Here is an 18,185-nt window from a genome sequence, read left to right as displayed (position 1 = left end):
TCCACCCGTCTCTTGACAAGTTTTCAATGGGATTAAGATCTGGGGAGTTTCCAGGCCATGGACCCAAAATCTCTACGTTTTGTTCCCTGAGCCAGTTAGTTATCACCTTTGCTTTATGGCAAAGTGCTCCATCATGCTGGAAAAGGTATTGTTCATCACCAAACTGCTCTTGGACGGTTGGGAGAAATTGCTCTCGGAGGACATTCTGGTACCGTTCTTTATTCATGGCTGTGTTTTTAGGCAAGACTGTGAGAGAGCCGACTCCCTTGGCTGAGAAGCAACCCCACACATGAATGGTTTCAGGATGCTTTACAGTTGGCATGAGACAAGACTGGTGGTAGCGCTCACTCTTCCCTGTTAGGCCATTTTTGTGCAGTGCAATGATGACTGCACGTGTTTCTTCAGAGATAACCATGGTACACAGAAGAGAAGCAGTGATGCCAAGCACCAGCCTCCTTTTAAAGTGTCCAGTGGTGTCATTCTTACTTAATCTTGACAGATTGATCTCCAGCCCTGTCCTCATCAACACCCACACCTGTGTTAATGGAGCAATCACTGAAACGATGTTAGCTGGTCCTTTTAAGGCAGGGCTGCAATGAAGTTGAAATGTGTTTTGGGGGATAAAGTTCATTTTCTAGGCAAATATTGACTTTGGAATTAATTGCTGTTAAGCTGATCACTCTTTAACATTCTGGAGTATATGCAAATTGCCATTATAAAAACTGAAGCAGTAGACTTTATAAATATTAACATTTGAATCATTCTCAAAACTTTTGGCCATGACTGTACAACTCGCTCCCACAGCCTGGAGTTGAGGATTCGCGGCCTACTCAAAGACCTTACTCCAACTGGGAAGCTGATTTTACTTCAGCTTTTGATAAAAAGCAAAAACTTCAACCTGTATAGATGTGGGAGAGACACTGGGTCAAATGAAACAAAATATAGATTCAGGTCCCACAAAACGTAGATTCAGTGGGGTTAACTAGAAATGCACACGTTTTAGATTTTTATTTGCAAAATATTTTCAAAACCATGTCTTTTTCATTCCGCTTAAAAACCAGGCACAAAATTGTGTTGCTTTGTCGAATAAAACCCCAATAAAAAGTTTTGGAAAGTTAGGCTTCTCATCTGTGGAATTATGAACAAGTTCATTGGGTTTGAGCATCTACTAAAATGCTTAAAAGACTAAAAATGCAATACTAAAATATGAATAATGAGGAAAAAAAAAAAGATTTGCAATGAAGGCATAATGCATCCATTGACAAAATAAGCCTTGGAGGAAACAAAATTAGGATGAAAAACAGGCTAAACGAGGAGAACAGATATAGAATTTATTCTCAATATCCATTGCAAAGAATAGGAGGTGACACAGCTTGAAACAGATAATACAGAATTTATTTTTCAACCAGAAGTAGGAAAATACATAGATAGGTGTAAAGGAAACAAGCAGAACCTGTAGTCAAAAGGAAAAAAAAAAAAAGTATAATAAAAGAATAAAACTAGTCCAAAGAGAATAAAAAGGACGGCTAAAGGATACAACAGAAAGCATTGTTTACCATTCAGTTGCAGGTTTAAACAGTATGTGTTGATTTGAAAACAGCTGCCTTGATTTCTCATCTGGGTTAATGGACATTCTACAACATTGTGCAAGTGTTCATCTTTTTTTTTTCTTCCTTTTTTTTGCTGGTATTTTATGAATGGTAAACAATAGTTGGTCCAGTGCATAAACACAGTGACACAGATCAATATATGTACTCAGCTGACTACAGATAGACAATCCTGATCATTGAACAACTACCACTAAAATTGGCAAGGAGATGAGCAAATATACAAAATGGGTGATAAAAGAGAGAGGAAGTGTTGGGGAGGAGGGGGCAAAAAGGGTTCAGGTAGGCAAATTTAAGATGCGCAAAACAGTTTTTAAGGATTAAACGGCTACATTTTAAAGATTAAAACAAAATGGCTGAATGTGAAAGTTTCCGATTATTATTGCCAAGTTTAGCTGATGGAAGGACAAATTAAATGGGATGAGAGAGAAAACGACTTTGCTTTTCTTACAGCCCTACTTTGCATGAAGATGGAGGTTTGTTTTTTATTTTATATATGTATATATATTTTTTTTTTTAAATGAGAGAAATGAAAAGGGTTGATTGGTTTAAGAGTTTCCTCTACAACACAACTGTACTACAAGCAGCTTTGGTTTGCACCGTTACAAAAAGATGCAGCCAGCAGACAAAATAAAAAAAACCACTAAGCTAAATAAGCCTGAACAAATAAAAAGCTTGCAACGTGATGACCCACTTGGTGACAAATCCAGCTCTAATTTGACAGATCTTTAGAGGAAATAAGAGAAGTAACAAAGAAACAGATTTGTGAATCGATACCATCACTAGCTAGTTTAACAGACTGAACCACTGTAAAGCACAAGATCAGAATGAGATGGGACTAGATGTACGGGAAAAAAAGGAAAAAAATCACAGGACCGGTCTAGCGGCACATCATTAGCATTTGCCGTACAAACACGTTTTTTTACTCTTTTGTAATTTTTTTTTAACACCCGTCAAAAAGTATTTGCTAGTACTGAACTGCAGTCACTAGTGAGACAGCCCTGCTGCCCTAACCTACGGACACCAGCACTCTCCAGCTAGTGCAAAGAGACAGCCAAAGTAAAGCTGAAAAGCTAAAAAAAAGAAAAAAAAAAAGAAGAAAAAAAACATCCGTGGGTCAGGTTTTAACTGATAGTTACTTCCTTCTGCGACGCATCTTCGGAAACCTTCGACCTCTCCAATCAACCCATCGAGACAACGTGTCGTGATTTTGACAGAGGATTTGGTTTGTGGTGGAAGGGATTAAGAAAAGTCAAAGAAGGGTAAAAACAATGCAGCAGATCATCATTGTCATTGTAGAAATCATGATTTACACAAACACCAAAAATTCTGTCTTTTTAGAAAGGAAATAAGAAGTACATCTTTTATTCACACTTTTACAAAAAAAAAGACAAAAAAAAAAAAGAAGCTACCCTTTAAATCTACTACAATACTAATGCCATTCAGGAAAGAAAACAATTGGGACACATTGATTTTCACCAAAGGAAAAAGGGGAAATAACAAGAGAGGGACCAAGTTGACACTTCCCATTTTCTTGCTTATTCGACATAAAAAAGTTCTTGTTGGAGTATAGTAAGAGCTGCATTCAAATCATTTAAGTGCATTTCAAATAATAATAATCTCACATTTAACCGATTTCAACTTGTTTTTGAGATGGAACAAATTTGATTAACAGAAACTTGACAGGCTGGCCGTTTGACAGGCTGGCCATTTTGACAGAAACAGCAGGAATAAAAGGAATAAATGGGCTCTTCCACCCTTTCCAATGCAAAGGCAAGAGGCCGGGGTGGTCCACAAATGGCACTATAGCTGCAATGACAATTGTAGAAAATCTATACAAAAAAAAAAAAGAAAAGAAAAAAAAAAGKGGGCTAAGGGAGGTTAAAAAAAATAATAAAATTTTTTAGAAGAGTAGCAGAAAAAGTCTGAGGTTGGATGGTTTTATGGTGGGGGTGATGGATAAAAGCTCAGGGCTATTTGTGGCCAGGAAGGATAGGAGGGATTAGGTAATCTGGGGGCAAAAAAATAAAAATAAAAAATCCAAGTGAATTTATAAAGACGACCCCGCTCATGTTCCGCACAGTGGAGGAGAGGGGGTGGGTGTGGGTGGGTGGAGAAAGCATACCTGATTACTAGAGAGCTCAATGAATAGGAAGGATATACACATCATCATTACATTGTCACATCTCATTAAAAAAATGAAATAAACATTAACAAAAAGAAAAGAAAAAAAAAAAAAGGACATAAAATCTTCACAAATGTCTCAACAGTATTTAAAAATAAAAGGAGAGGAGGCTGCTCGGGCGTTCGCCGCATGTAAATAGTGCAAGACAACATCAACTGCTACAGTGAGTACGGGGCGTACGCGCGGGACTTCTCCGTGTTGTGTCGTTTACACTTCGCTTTGGAGCCAGATGAACAGATGCGAATCGGTGCTGCGTGTCGTTTCGTCCAAACCGCCGGCAGCAGCCTGGATCGTTGGCTTTGTTAATGGGCAGAAAGCAACAGGTAAAAAATCAAATCGACTGTCTATTTACATCAAAGCAAATCAGCCAAAACAATACTGATGCGTTACAGTTAATCTCTCGGGAGTGCAAAGAAGTGACGGCGAACGCGGCGAGCAGCCTCCTCTTACGTCTTTTGTACAAGCTGGTAATATTAATTCATCTCAACATTAACTGGATAAAAATTTAGCCATAGTTTACAATACAATCTTTTTTTTTTTTCTTCTTCTTCTTAATCTGACCATAATTTACTCTTCGTACAAAAAAATGCCAGAAAACAGGTCTTTTTGTGGTTCATATACAATCATGTAAAGACTGAGTCTAGGTTTCTATTCTGTACAAACACTCGTGAAAAATCACTGCTTCTATGTGTGAAGGTATGGCTGGGGGTGAGGGGGGTAGGAGGGAGGAGTCACTACTGGCCTTGGAGACAGTGCTACACATCTGCCTGAAAATTACCTGCGTATGTGTGTGTGTGTGATGTTGCATGAGTGAAGTTGGAGGTCATCTCCTGGTAGAGGGAGGAATGCTGGTTTTACTCGTCAGCCATTTTTCCACTCTCTGGCAAAACGCAAATGACGTCAATGAAAAGGTCTGTGACAGCCCCCCTACCTCCCACCGCTTCGCCGGTCGGCCTAGCTCCCTCGCTCCTTACTCTAAAAAAGGTGATTCTTGGGCCACATGAGCTCCTAAGCACATGACTAGCATAACAACTGTACAAGCCAGGGTGAAACTGTCTGCAAACAGGATGGTAGCTGATCTCAGTTTCTCACTTTTTCTCCGAACTGCCGATGTCACGTAATTCTGCTTCTTATGCACCAGGACCAGGGGGTCAGAGGTGTGGACTATCTTGTAGCACCGCAGGAGGCCGTGACCACACAAAAAAGGCCTGAGCACCACAGAATGACAGCAGGAAAGATCCCCTCGGATCAGCTGCGCCGCATCCGCTTGCTGGGATGCTTAGCTAGAGATGAAAAGTTGCTTCAACCCGAAGCCCAAATGTGCGCATCTTGGAGAGGCCGAGAATCTACGCCGGCTGCCCAGAGTACAGATGGATAGCGAGCACGAGCCGAACATGGAGGGACTGAGACTGACAAGTCTGCTGTCTTTGCTGGTTTTGGATTTATACAGGGACAGACAGACAGCTCTGCAGCTTCTCAGCTCAATGTCACCCACGCAGCCGCTTTTTTAAGCTTCCCCATTAAAACCACACAGAGCCTCATGTGATGAATCTGAATGAGCTACCATCCCCTCTAGCTTGAAAGACAGAAAAAAAAAATGTATGAAGGGGTTGAGGGGGGGTTTGTGAACCGGATGAGAAGAGGGAGTCCAAAACACGTGATACATAAACAGGACTGAACCAAGCAGTTAAAAAAGGGCGTAAAAAGAAGGGGGGGAAAAAAAAAAACAAAAACAAAGAAAAAAAGAAAAATATAGAATATCTATAACATTTTATACGAAATCCCTGTCAGCCAGACCTCACTGTACGAATATTTTACAGGTTGTGTTGTTTTTCGGTCTTCCTCCTCCAGAGGCGGTGGAGGTAAGAGCTGGTAGAGGGGGAAGCTGTGGTCGCAGCTCCCCCTGGTGGCATGGCAGGGTCTCACTACCTGCGTGCGGGCAGGTGCAGCCCGTTGACCTGGGAGGGCACACTGGGCAGGAGCAACTCCAGCTGAGCATAGAGGGAGAAGTGGTCAGAGGGGATGTGGGGGTGTGGGCAGCCGCTGACATTGTTCTCTAAGAGCCAGTGAGGGTCCAGGGGGCCCAAGATGCCCAACACGTTCAGATGAGGCTTGGAGTAGAAAATATAGTCGATGACACCCTGTGAGACAGAAGGATTACAGTGAGCAAACAAAACGCTTTGTGCTGCTCAAGAGTTGTATAAACGTTTTGTAGCTGCCTCTGGCATAATTGCCGAATGGCTAAAAATGGTACCCGAGTCTTGGTTTTAAAGAAAAAGATAAAAGATTAAAGACAAGGGGGGGGAAAAAAAGGGGACAAACGTGTGTTTTATTTATCCAATTACCTTAAAGTCGAAGGTGTAATTGGTGTAAGGCATTAGGCCGTTCTCATAAGCGCTCTTGAGCTTGAAGCCGTGGGTGATCCTGCCATTAGAAGTGCTGTTCTTGCCGTTGCAGTTGAATTTGGTCAGGCTGTCGCTGTAGCGAAGCTCCTTGAAGTCCTTGTGGGTGCAGTCCACTCCGCCTGTACTCAGGTACTCGACTACACCTGAGGAAAAGAACGTGACACATGATCTGATATGTTTCCTACTGTGCTGGTCTGCTGGTCTGTCCTGGATGGAGGGGAAAATCAGCCCTGACGATCCGCTCTGCTTGTTCTTTTCATTTTGAAAAGAAGAGGTTCACTACAAGACATTAGGAGTTGGCTATACTCCGGTTTTCTGCATTTCTAATTTCTAACCTAATCTGCCTTTTTCCTGGTTTATGCAGGGTCAATAGAGCAAATGTCCCCAGAAGCAACCTTTGTTTTGAAAAGTTTACCACAGTTAGAAGAAAACATAGCTTACCTCTTCCAGAAATACAATACCAAATATATATTTCTTACAAGTTTCATGGTGTAATAATCTTGAGTATCAATTGACTTGTTTAAAACAGAAAACAACAATGAAGTGAATGGAATTACACAAGTTTTTAAGTCCAGCAAATGTTTCCTTTTGGTTATTCTGCTTGGTCTAACCAGACATCTAGTCTGACTTCTTGCACTGGGGCTTTTTTGTTTTTTTTTGGAGCACCAGGAACAACCACTCAAATCTTCAAACACATCAAATTTAACATCACAGGTTTTTTTTTTTTTTTATTATTATTACTGTCCATAAAGGTAACATTGATTCGTAGCTGATTTATTATCTAGTAAACATATTGTCTTGAATCAGAATTGCACAAGACTGGATGTCATCAAGATAAAATAAATAAAAATTATATGAAGAAACAAAAGAAAATCTAAATGAGTCCAAATGTTTCAACACGAACATATCAAGCGGAACATCTCGCTACGGTCAAGCCATTTTTAGATGAAAGAATTATGTCATACTTAAACTTAGTAACGAGAAGTTCTTCTGCAATGTGAAACTTGATCATCATTCCTCCCTCTGGTGAGGTTTGCTGCTGCCTGCAGCTTAAAGGGGAAAACACGGGGAGGGCGATGCATGTAACGCGTTTTATAGACGCTTTGTGCTTTTTCAGCGTTTTCATCCAAAACTGTGTTTATGACTGGTTCATTAACATGCACTTTGATAAATTGTGAATGCAGACGTGGGGTTTTAAGTGCATTTGACTCACGGGTGGCACTTACACCCATGAGAAGGTGCAAGCGCCAGAACACATTTTGAGTGAGCGAGCGTAAAATTTATAAGCAAGCGCCACAAATGATTGCTTGTTGAAATATAGACATGCGCTCACATCAATCTCGCTGCACGCGCTCTGAATGGTGGCACAAATGCAAAGTCATAATTAACAGAGCAATATGGCGATACCAGAAAGAAAAGGCAGTTCTTGAATGGAAGCTGTGGGATCAATTAAAAACACCCACATCCCCATATTTATAATGGTCATATAAAACTGTTGCTCTGGCTTACTTACCAGAGTCGGGTAAGGAGTTGAGGTCAGCACACAGCACCAGTGGAATGGCATTGGTCTCACCAGAGGTGGACAGCTTGAAGCTGCGTGTTGCCTTGTCCACGATATTCTTCACCTCTGACAGGAACATCATGGTCTGGACCAGCTTGACATCCGAGTACTCGGGATCCCAGTGCATGTGGGCGTTTGCCACCAGCAGGAGCTGCTTGTCCAGGCCGTGGAGTGACTTACCAGCTAAAAAGATCAATCGCGAGCATATTTACAACATGTTCTCATAACAGAAAACGCATTTACATCATAGGCCTCATAGGCCATCATAGGCCTCCTTAAACTACAATAGTTTGAGTTATAGACAAAAGCCACACAAGGAACAATAGTAAAAGCAAATCTAAGACATAGGAGGTCAAAATATGCAAGAATTCAAATAATAAAGATGAGGGGGGAAAAAAAAAAACTACTCACAAGACATTTCCATCATCTCTTTGCGGACTTCAAGCAGCACAGCTACTCCGATGTTGTCCTTGGTCATCACCCTGTTCAGCATCGCCTCTGAGCCTTCGGAGTTAGCCATGGCCAGCTGGTTGAACTCCACTGTGTGCTTCTGCACAGCGCTGAATCTAGAGTGAAAGGAAGAAATACAAACCATTTTGAAGGCAATTGGAAGAATAAATGTTTTTAAAACCAAGTACATCTTTTATGATATGTTGCAAAAGGATGTAATCCAGGTCATTGAAAATTTTAACTATGGTTTAAATGATGGGCGCTCAAAATGATTCAAAAGGGTTTTTTCTCTTTTTTTGCTTTTATAGTTTTGAAAAGTATTTTCAAATACTTTTGAACATGTTTTGAAAGGAGAAAAGCTCTTTGTTGGCTCTCAATGCATTAATTACTTCTTAACGAACAAGATTTTTAAAACGTCTCAAGTAACAAAATAAAATATAAATAGAGGTCTGTGTGCTCTAAAAGCTCAGGCATGGAGAGCAGCAGCAGAGTGCAGAGAAAGCTACAGAAATGACTGCTGATGAGCCAGAAAAAAAACCCAAAAAAAAAACCAAACATTTAATGATGCTTTTTCTTAAGCTGCTGAATGCTAACATGTTTGTTTAACACCAGAGTTTGGTAGAGAACATAAAAATTATATTGAAGTACGAGTGGCACAGCTTTTTGAAACTTTTTACTCAAGTAAAAGTAAAAAGTTTCTATTCAAGAAATTACTCGAGGAAAAAAGTATTTGGTATAAGTGCTGCTCAAGGACTGAAAAACTGATTAGAACGTCTGACTTAACATTTAAAAATGATGTCAGACAAACAGCATAAATTTATGCACAAACTTTGGTATTTTCAAGACAAATAATAAAAAAAAATTTACCCTATTTTCCGCACTATAAGGCGCACCTAAAAACCTTCAATTTCCTCAAAAGCCGACAGTGAGCCTTATAATCCGGTGCGCCTTATATATGGACCAATATTGAGCCACCACAGGTCTAGCAACAACGGTAAGCAGCCGCCGACTTCATTTTCGCCTGTAGAAGAAGAAGCGTGTGGTGCATGCTGGGATAGTTGTCAGAATGCTGGTTTGTTAATAAAGTTTGACTGACTCATCTACCTACCGACCTGGTAATCAGGTCGTCTGCAGGTCATTTAGCACCACATTCTCCACAAACATGCTGTGTGCGAACGGAGAAGGGTGACCATCGTTCGGCCACTCTCCGGCCCAGTCGCGGAAGGYTCTCCTCGCCAACCGGAGTCGGACTGTTTTGTTGACATTCTTTATGTCAACAAAGTGGCTTTAGATTCATCCGGGGGGCTTCAACTAGGGTTACCAAGGGACCAGCCCCTATACATTTAAAGCCGGGGGAGAGAGACAGAGACTGCGGTGGCAACGTATCGGTTGGTCTGTGTTACCCAGAAAGCAGTTGGGCACAATATCGCAACACCAACACCGTGAGTGAAACAATGACTGGGATAGCCTACTATATAAAGTACTCTGGACCATTTCTTTATTATTACACATCCACATTTGTAGAGTACGGAACAAATCGCATCCCGTAAAGGTTCAATACGAGACGGGTGGCAACCGTAGCGTCTATTCTATGCGCTTTATAATGCAGTGCGCCTTATATATGAAAAAAGTTTTAAAATAGGCCATTCATTGAAGGTGCGCCTTATAATCCGGTGCGCCCTATAGTGCGAAAAATACGGCATATGTTTTTGATATAAAACTTAAAGCAATACAATAAGTAATGCAAACGGATGTTAGAACAGGGTAAAGAACTTCCACTGAGAGCGTTTACTGTATTTCACTTTCACATATCCGAGATACAAACTAACATCAGAACAACAGCACTGGTGTTCAAACAAAAAAAAAAAACTCTTTACTCAAGTAGAAATATTTCACATAATGTTACTCAAGTCTAAAGTACTGTGTAGTAAAACTACTCTTACAATGATTTTTTTCCCCAAAAACTTGCTCAAGCAAATGTAATTTAATTACCCACCTATGCTGCCCATATGGATGCAGTTAATATGTCGACCTTATGCAGAAGCCAAAATTATTTTCACTTCATCTTGCTTATAAAAGTTACATTTAATAATTGTGAACTGTGAACTCACTGTGAATGCCTAAATTAATTAACTTTTAACAAGACAAATGCCTAATTAATACCTCTTAAGTTTTTAGAGCCTTTTAAAGTTTTTTGTCTTTTTAATACCATTACAATTTAACTTAATGTTTAATAGAAATATTTTCTCCTCTGGAGCTGTATTGTGACTGAACCAGGACTTATTTCTGTTAATTTCTTCTTTGATTTAATCATATTTACATTTGGAATTTTTATGTTGTTTTATTTATTAGCACAAATAAAATTAGCTTAATTAGACTCGTTCTCGTTTTCCCAGATGTGGCACTGCACATGTATGTTAATTCATAACTTGAAAACCTGTTGACATTTCATTCAAAATGGTGTCAGAATGTCAAGACTGAAGGTATAAAAAAAACATAATCCAAGTTGAAAGGAAAAATGCTGATTATTTTCTTCTCAAAAGAAAGAAATCTATTGTTTTATAGATTTCTTTAAATATTCTGACAGCCAAAGTTCTGATTCAAAAATAAAATGGCCGCCAACAGACTTTTTTCCCCCCTCAATTTATATTTCCAGCACTACAGGAATAATGTTGGTACTACTTACTTTTCTGTTTTGAAGAAGATTGCACATCCGTCCACATGTTTACGATCCGACTCGGACATCGTTCTAGCTCGTGACTTTGGACTGAAGAACCCGTCGTATCCCTGCTCTTTCAACTCTGGTAAGAAGAAATTGAAGTACTGCTCCGTTTCCACTTCCTGCGAATTAACAAGATAAAATAAATTGCTAATAGGACAGTGCACATTTCTGAAACCCCAAACAAACCCATCCGTATATTAAATGTTAGCTACAGCATGTTTTACCAAGACATTACTATGTATTGAAACATGTTCAGAAATTACTCGACAACTATGAACGATATCCCTGTAGAGGAATTACATGATTTAAGGCAGAAAATGTATCTAGCTCTAGAAAAGTGTTATGATGACGTTGGAGCAGAGACCCTAATATCTGGGGAAAAATAATTAAGGCATATTCTCCATTTAACAATTGTTCAGATTTACTTAGGGACAACAATGTTTGAATTTGACCATTTTGTTTTGCTATTTGGAAACAACAACAAAAAAAAAAACTGGATTGTGCTGTAGAAACTGTGCATATACTTCATCGCATAAATGTGAATAACTTTGTAATCCCTTTGTCTATCCAGTGTATTCCAAGTTTGAGCTCCTATATATAGAACACCTAGGCGATTTCTCCCTCTCTTTGTGGTTAATAATTATAATCTCAAATGGATCTCATGTAAGTTTAAACACCTGAGTTTGTGTGTTTTATAGTCCTTAGAAAAAGGGACCACAACCTGGGCAACATGACTACGTTTAGTTTGTGAATCATTAGCAGCAGAAAGATCGTAGGATTGTCCGGAGGTCAAATTCTATGCATTGTAGTTCTAAGCTCTCGCTCTGACCTCACTTGGATTTCTCCTTTCTCCTTCAGCTTCATGAAATAACTTGTGATAAGGGGAAGAATTTGTTACCCGTCTTCATAATTACGCAGTTGAATTGTGTTAGGATTTAGTTAGCATTAACATAAAATGAAATGCATAAAAACCATATTCAGTTATGACACAAGTTAAAACTTCTGATTTTTTGATTGCCCATTAAACACATTATCTCAAACTGACACAGAAGACGGTGCTTAAACTAAGGTGGGGAAATTTCATCTTCCAAAGAGCACAAACTGCTAAAACTCACTAAACTACACAAGGAAAACATCTAAAGCTTTTTTTTTTTTTTTCTTATCCTCACTGCAGGCAGAACAAACAGCAGTCAGCGTTAGCCAAAAGGCAGCTGTTCTGTTTAGTAGAGTTGTGCAAAAAAACTCACTAACAACCTTGATTTTGTTGAAAAGATGATGTGAAAGACTAAAGAGGTCACAGACGATCGTCATCAGCTGCTAACGACGATTCTAAAAGTTACTGATTTCATAGGTTCAGCTCACACAACCTTTTTGTTCATTTCCTGGCAGGTGAATGTACAAAGCAATAGGAGCCGTGTGTTTATTTCAGAAATTGTATCTACCTATATTTATGAACTATAACAATTAGATTTTTCTATGATTGTATACATGTATAGTATGATTTAATACTATTTTCAATAGTATTAAACCCCAGTCGAGATTGGCAGATGGAAACACAAAACTACACAAAGCATTTACATATCCTAATCAAGTGGCTGCTTATGGAACGTAACTAAGCTATAATTTAAACAATTCAAAACTGTCTGGGTACAGAAGAATATGGCTCTTTATAAGCCCCAAAGAAACTGAGAAATTTACAGGAGAATGAACCGTCACCTAACAGAGTGGTCAGGAGGAAAAAAAATATTTATCCCATGAAAAAAGCCATCAGAAATAACAAAAAAGACGTTTTAGTAAAGTGTCTCAAATTGAAAGCCAACAGCTTAAATTTTTATGCTAATATTATGTGAAGACTCATCACTTAACACATTTATTAAACATTKTTTTTTTTTTTTTTTTTTGAGCAACAACTGTTACATAAGGCACCACATCATGGGGAGTGACACTTAGTGTAATCATGTGATGTAGGGTCCAAAATGGTCTCTTTTCACAAAAAGTTGTTTTTAAAAACTTTTTGGTATTCATTTAATGAACAAAACAACTTTTTGAACGTTAAGCATCCTTTTTTTTTTCTTACCTGCAAACTGATGATGTCTGCGTTGCAGCCGAGGATTTCCTGCATGATAGATTTCTTCCTGTACTCCCAGTTCAGAGCCCAGGTGGGGCAGTAGCCGTATAGCTGTCGTGTGGCATACTTATCGCACAGCACATTGTAACACATAACTGAGAACAGTGCTAGGAAAGGGAAACAGACACCAAAAGAAATGCACTTAGTTGAACAGAAATGAGCCAAGTCTTCATACGTTGCTGATTTATACAGAAAAGAAGAAACACTCTGTAGCTTTAAATTGTGCCATAAAACAGAGTTGCTCCAGAAAATATTAAATATTAGTATGATAATATGTTATACTAATTAGACAAATTGACTTTCACTTTGAAATGTATACATCAGCCTTATTTTTGTGATACATTTTCAATAGCAACAAAAACCATCAAGGTTCCGCAGATGAAAATAAACCTGATCTTGCTTCAACATGTATAAAATGTAAGAAAGGGGGAGGGTGGGAAAACACAACAACAAAAAACAAAACAGTAATAACATGAAAAAGGGGAAAAAAACGTGTCTAACATTTGTTTAAAGTTACGATGTGTGTACATCAGCCTTACTTGCTGGAYGTGTTCGGTCTGGTTCCTGGAGTGAGATCCATGACCTGGCTGGTGGCTGCTCTGTTGGTACTGTTCAAAAGAAGRAAAACAGGTCAATATAGAAAAACAAAAAATTGACGCGTTTAAATTTTGTTTTTGAATGCAGAAATTTGAATTTTTTTTATGCACATAATATTACAAAAGAAAACCAAAAAAAACACTTCTGGCTCCAGTCTCGGGTTAGCAGAGGATGCTAAATACTCACTGCGCTTAATAGCCCCTGCCAGATTGTCTAACAAGTAGCTGAGCAGTCTCCGTGTGCCATCAGGTTCCTGATAGAGGCTCATAATTTCTTGTGCAAGTGGGTTTCCTGGAAAGGAAGAGATAATCGGCCTGTATCAAGTACCCAAAAAAAAAAAAAAAAACAGGATTTATGGCCTTAAAAGAATAAAAATAACTTGTGTAAGCCACTTACCTTTTAACCCCAGTGTCTGTAACTGAAAAAGTTTTCCCAATTCAAACGGGAGAACTCGCAACTGGTTGTTATTTAAAAGCAATTCCCTGCAGAGGACAAATAAGGATTAGATAAAAAATAAATAAATAAATAAATTATTATTATCTTGGAGACCGTTTGCCACACTCCCTGTGTCAAGATTTGGACCAAAACCTCCACACTTCTCAGCGTTAATGTAATTAAATAATAAACAGAGTCCAAATGCACAAGCAACTTGTGGTGGCTGCCCTCTTTATCTCTGCACTAATTGCATTATGTAACCTGGCATCACCGACCTGAGAGACACCATGTTGCCGAGCTCTGCCGGCAGGCTCCTGATCTTGTTGGATGAGAGATCCAGGTACACCAGGTTGTGTAGTTTGGCAATGTCTGGCGGGATGCGTGACAGAGAGTTGTCACTGAGGTGCAGGGCAGTGAGGTGGGTGAGAGACCACAGGGCTGTGCTGAGACTCCTTACTCGGCCTAAAGAAAAAAAAATGCAAAAAGATAAAAATATAAATGCATTTACTGCGTCTTAAATCTTGTTTGGACACAATTAGACATTTTTCAACTACAGCTAAAAAAGACAAAAAAAAAGTGGGGGTAATTTAAACAACTGCATAATTTAAGATTACTATAATAAAAATAATGAAAAAAAAAAAAAACGCTATAAATATTCTAAGATACTCCACAAAACAAGCAGATCCAAGTTGTGTATGAAAATATTACATTCATATTAAATTATAAACGATCCACTTCTCACTGTCCTCTTCTGACCTACCAATGAACCTACAAATCGATGCTGGATATTGGCAGATATGACTCGATCATTATAGAGCACCTAAAAAACTAAGCAATTATATACATTTGCAATGATGCCATACTTCCACAGTAAATAAATAATGCTTGCTAAAACAAGCATCTGGACATTTATTACACTAAGATTTAAGTTGAGATCTTTGGGAACACTGTAGTTGTCCATGGTGGCATTATCTTGACAAGCAGGGGTTGCAGGGTAAACCTAAAGGCCAAATGCTGGTCTTTGAAACATCGAATCAGAAGGACAATACAACATTTGGAGAAATGTTTTTGCTCCCCGGTCTTTAAAAACAGACACATATGCAATGAAGCTCACTTTTCTGTTTACATACAAACTCAGATTCACACAGAAAAATTGGTTATTTTTCTGGTTACACTTTTGTAGCGCAACAACCATTATAAATATTTACCATGACAACCCTCCTCCCACAAATTAAAAAAAAATCTGCTGAGCAATCTCTTGGCAAGAGTTTTCATCAATATGGAGTTTTGTGTCAGATCGGAGCAGATGGCACTCAATACCTCTACGAAAGACACACAGGCAGACACTGAAATTTARACATTTTTCTCATTCCACCAACTGACAATATGCCACATAATCATTTTTATGATACTAATGCAGCATATGGGAAAGCAAAGACCATCAATCATATAACCAGCAAACGGCCCAGATCTCAATCTATTTTAGAACTTCTGGTGAAAATTGAAGGTAAAGAGGATTACAAGACTCCATCTGAGGAACATGACCGATGAAAAATCATTTCATTAGTGAATTTCAAGCATTCAGAACTTGACTTTTTTCCCCCTATCAAAACATTGTGTTATTTACCTTCTTGATTTAAAAAAAATTCTGTAATTATTTTGGCAAATTATTAAAAGAGTTTTTACAGCAAGAAAGTAAAACTCACTGAACATCCTCCAGCAGCAACAATTCTGTTATTTTCATAATGTAAAATAAGCAATAAAATCATACCATTTTATGTTGACATATTAAAAAAAGGAATACATATTAGTATGACAAAAAAAAATTGGGGTTTATTTATACATGTTCTTCTGATTACAAAACATATATAAATAACATCAGTGAGTACATAGCTGGCTTTTGCCCTCTAATGCGTTCATCGAGGATGATGGTACCAACTGTGACTTCTACTGAAAAACTTTTTATTGCCTAATTTGATCTGAAATTTTGAGATTTCATGATAACAGAAAAAAAATTCTCTTCGTGTTTTTTTTTTTTTTTTTTAAAGTTTCGGTTTGATAAAATTGTGTTCAAATTTACATAAATGGAATGTATTAAAGCAACTTGCGTGTGTGCCAGGTAATGTTTTCCTCAATATGAAAAAATAAAACTGATTTGAGATATTAGTTCATTACTTTGATGGTATTCTACAGATGTTTAATACCATCCATAAATGGACATAACTTACAATGTTAGGATTAGTTATATTGTTTGCAATGAATACACACTGAATACCTTTTTGTATATTGCAGAATACTATGTTGCTTTTAATAAAAGTAAGAAAATATTGTGAAGTAACAAATATGAACTTTTTGTTGAATAATAGGGCTATTACGTGTCATTCACCTTAGATCCTCTAAAGTAAATTAAGGAACATAAAAAAATCAAATTTTTACTTTTCATATTGTGTGGCTATCAAAATTTTTCATCACACATTGCTGGAATTATTTGGGGTATTTAAATCTCCTTATAGTCATAATCCTTTGTTTTGACATAAGTGTTGAAAATATAGCCAAGAAATCAACTGACAAAAAATTAATTTGCTAATGACACGCACAACACATTTAACTGAGAAACAATTGAAACCCTCAGTCTTAAAGGTTGCAGACAGAATAAAGGTTTTCCGGTCGGAAGCACAAAACAATCACGGCAAGATTCTCTGCATTTCCTACATGAGAAGATACTTACCACTAATTTCCAGCTCAGCCCAGTATGACTTCTTCCCATTTGCTGCCTCCTCGCTGGACATAATTGTGTACATCCGCCTGGGATCCGGCGGGTCATATTTTTCCTTGGGCATTCCTATAACACTACAGAAATCGTGTGTAATAAAGCTGTCAGTGGTAAATATAAAAAGTCCGTCAATATGCAATAAATTGCAAGACATAGCCTATGGTTTTGGCCTGAAACCGTAGTTCAGTAACCCTATCTACAGGATGATGTGGCTGTCAATTTTATTATTTAACAAATCTGCAGACAAATGTCAACACTTATGAAAACCGTTCAAAAAATGTTATCAAGATCATGAACTAACTGTGCATCAGAAGCAATATTTACTAAGTTAAACGTGCCACAGATTGCTATAAAGACTGATTTCTTTGTTGTTACATAAGTTAAAAACGGAACACCTAGAGAATACATTATAGAATCTTCCCGCCAGATTTAGAAAAACGGCAATTTTACAACAAAACAAGGTTTTGTTCTGGATAAAATAAGAAACTGGACAGATAAAAAGCTTAGATAAACAACGCTGCTGTCACCGATTGTTCTCCTCGGTGACGCTAACTGATTAGCCTAGCTTAACCTAAATTGGCAGCTATCGGACTACATAACAAAGCCAGATCCCCAACTACCTCGCAGACTAGCAATCTGGTGAAAAGGCCAACTTAAATTAGTATTAAACCTTAGTTACCATAGTCCGAAGCCCTTTCGAAAAACGTTAAAAATAATATGCTGGACTAATTTGAAAATATAGTGTGCACTTGTTGTTTACATAATGGCAAAGCACTGAATTGCGCATAAACACAAGGCCACGAATACACGCAAACCACCACTTTCGCCTACTATTTTTTTCAAAAACAATAATTGCTACTAAATGAAAAAAACAAGCACCTGCGCTCTTAAAACAGGCCCGAAACGATTAACTTGAAAGCAACTGCGAGCTATTTAGCTTAGCCTGGCTAGCCTACAAGCTAAAAGCTAACATCTCAATTATTTGAAGCTGACCGAGTTCCTACTGAAATACTTTGTTACACGAAAGGAGAGCTGTGTACATTAAAGACAACGACGTTTGATACGATGAGAAAGAATATGTTTACATGAATACGAGGGTACAACAGAGGGTTTCATTTTACCTGCAAGAGCATACCAAATCGCGAGGACGACTGCGTGTTCTCTTTTGTTTTCTAGCTACTTCTTCCCCGTTTCCGCTGCTGTATCATGGCGACTGTAAGGATTTTTTTTTCTCTCGCTCGATAACAGCGCTGCATCCTATTGGCTGCCGTCGAGAAGGTCCAACCAGCTGTTGAACCACAATAAATAGAAACCTATGCTTT

General features: G+C 38.3%; 1 protein-coding gene across 1 annotated transcript; it reads right to left on the bottom strand.

Moving 5' to 3' along the window:
- Positions 1-1,317: 1,317 nt before the first annotated feature.
- Positions 1,318-18,107, bottom strand: LOC103471263 (CCR4-NOT transcription complex subunit 6). The gene is made up of 12 exons (XM_008420141.2): positions 17,985-18,107; positions 16,819-16,940; positions 14,366-14,552; positions 14,052-14,137; positions 13,842-13,946; positions 13,598-13,666; positions 13,008-13,165; positions 10,895-11,049; positions 8,170-8,324; positions 7,711-7,941; positions 6,138-6,340; positions 1,318-5,933 (listed from the first exon to the last, which is right to left on the bottom strand). The coding sequence occupies exons 2-12, from the start codon at positions 16,928-16,930 to the stop codon at positions 5,718-5,720; spliced, it is 1,677 nt and encodes a 558-aa protein (XP_008418363.1). The 5' UTR covers positions 16,931-16,940; positions 17,985-18,107; the 3' UTR covers positions 1,318-5,717.
- Between the last annotated feature and the right edge of the window lie 78 nt (positions 18,108-18,185).

Source organism: Poecilia reticulata, linkage group LG10, assembly GCF_000633615.1.
Source record: "Poecilia reticulata strain Guanapo linkage group LG10, Guppy_female_1.0+MT, whole genome shotgun sequence".
NCBI classification, from domain to species: Eukaryota; Metazoa; Chordata; class Actinopteri; order Cyprinodontiformes; family Poeciliidae; genus Poecilia; species Poecilia reticulata.
Note: the sequence above shows the minus strand (reverse complement) of the source record. Positions and strands in the feature narration are given on the sequence as shown.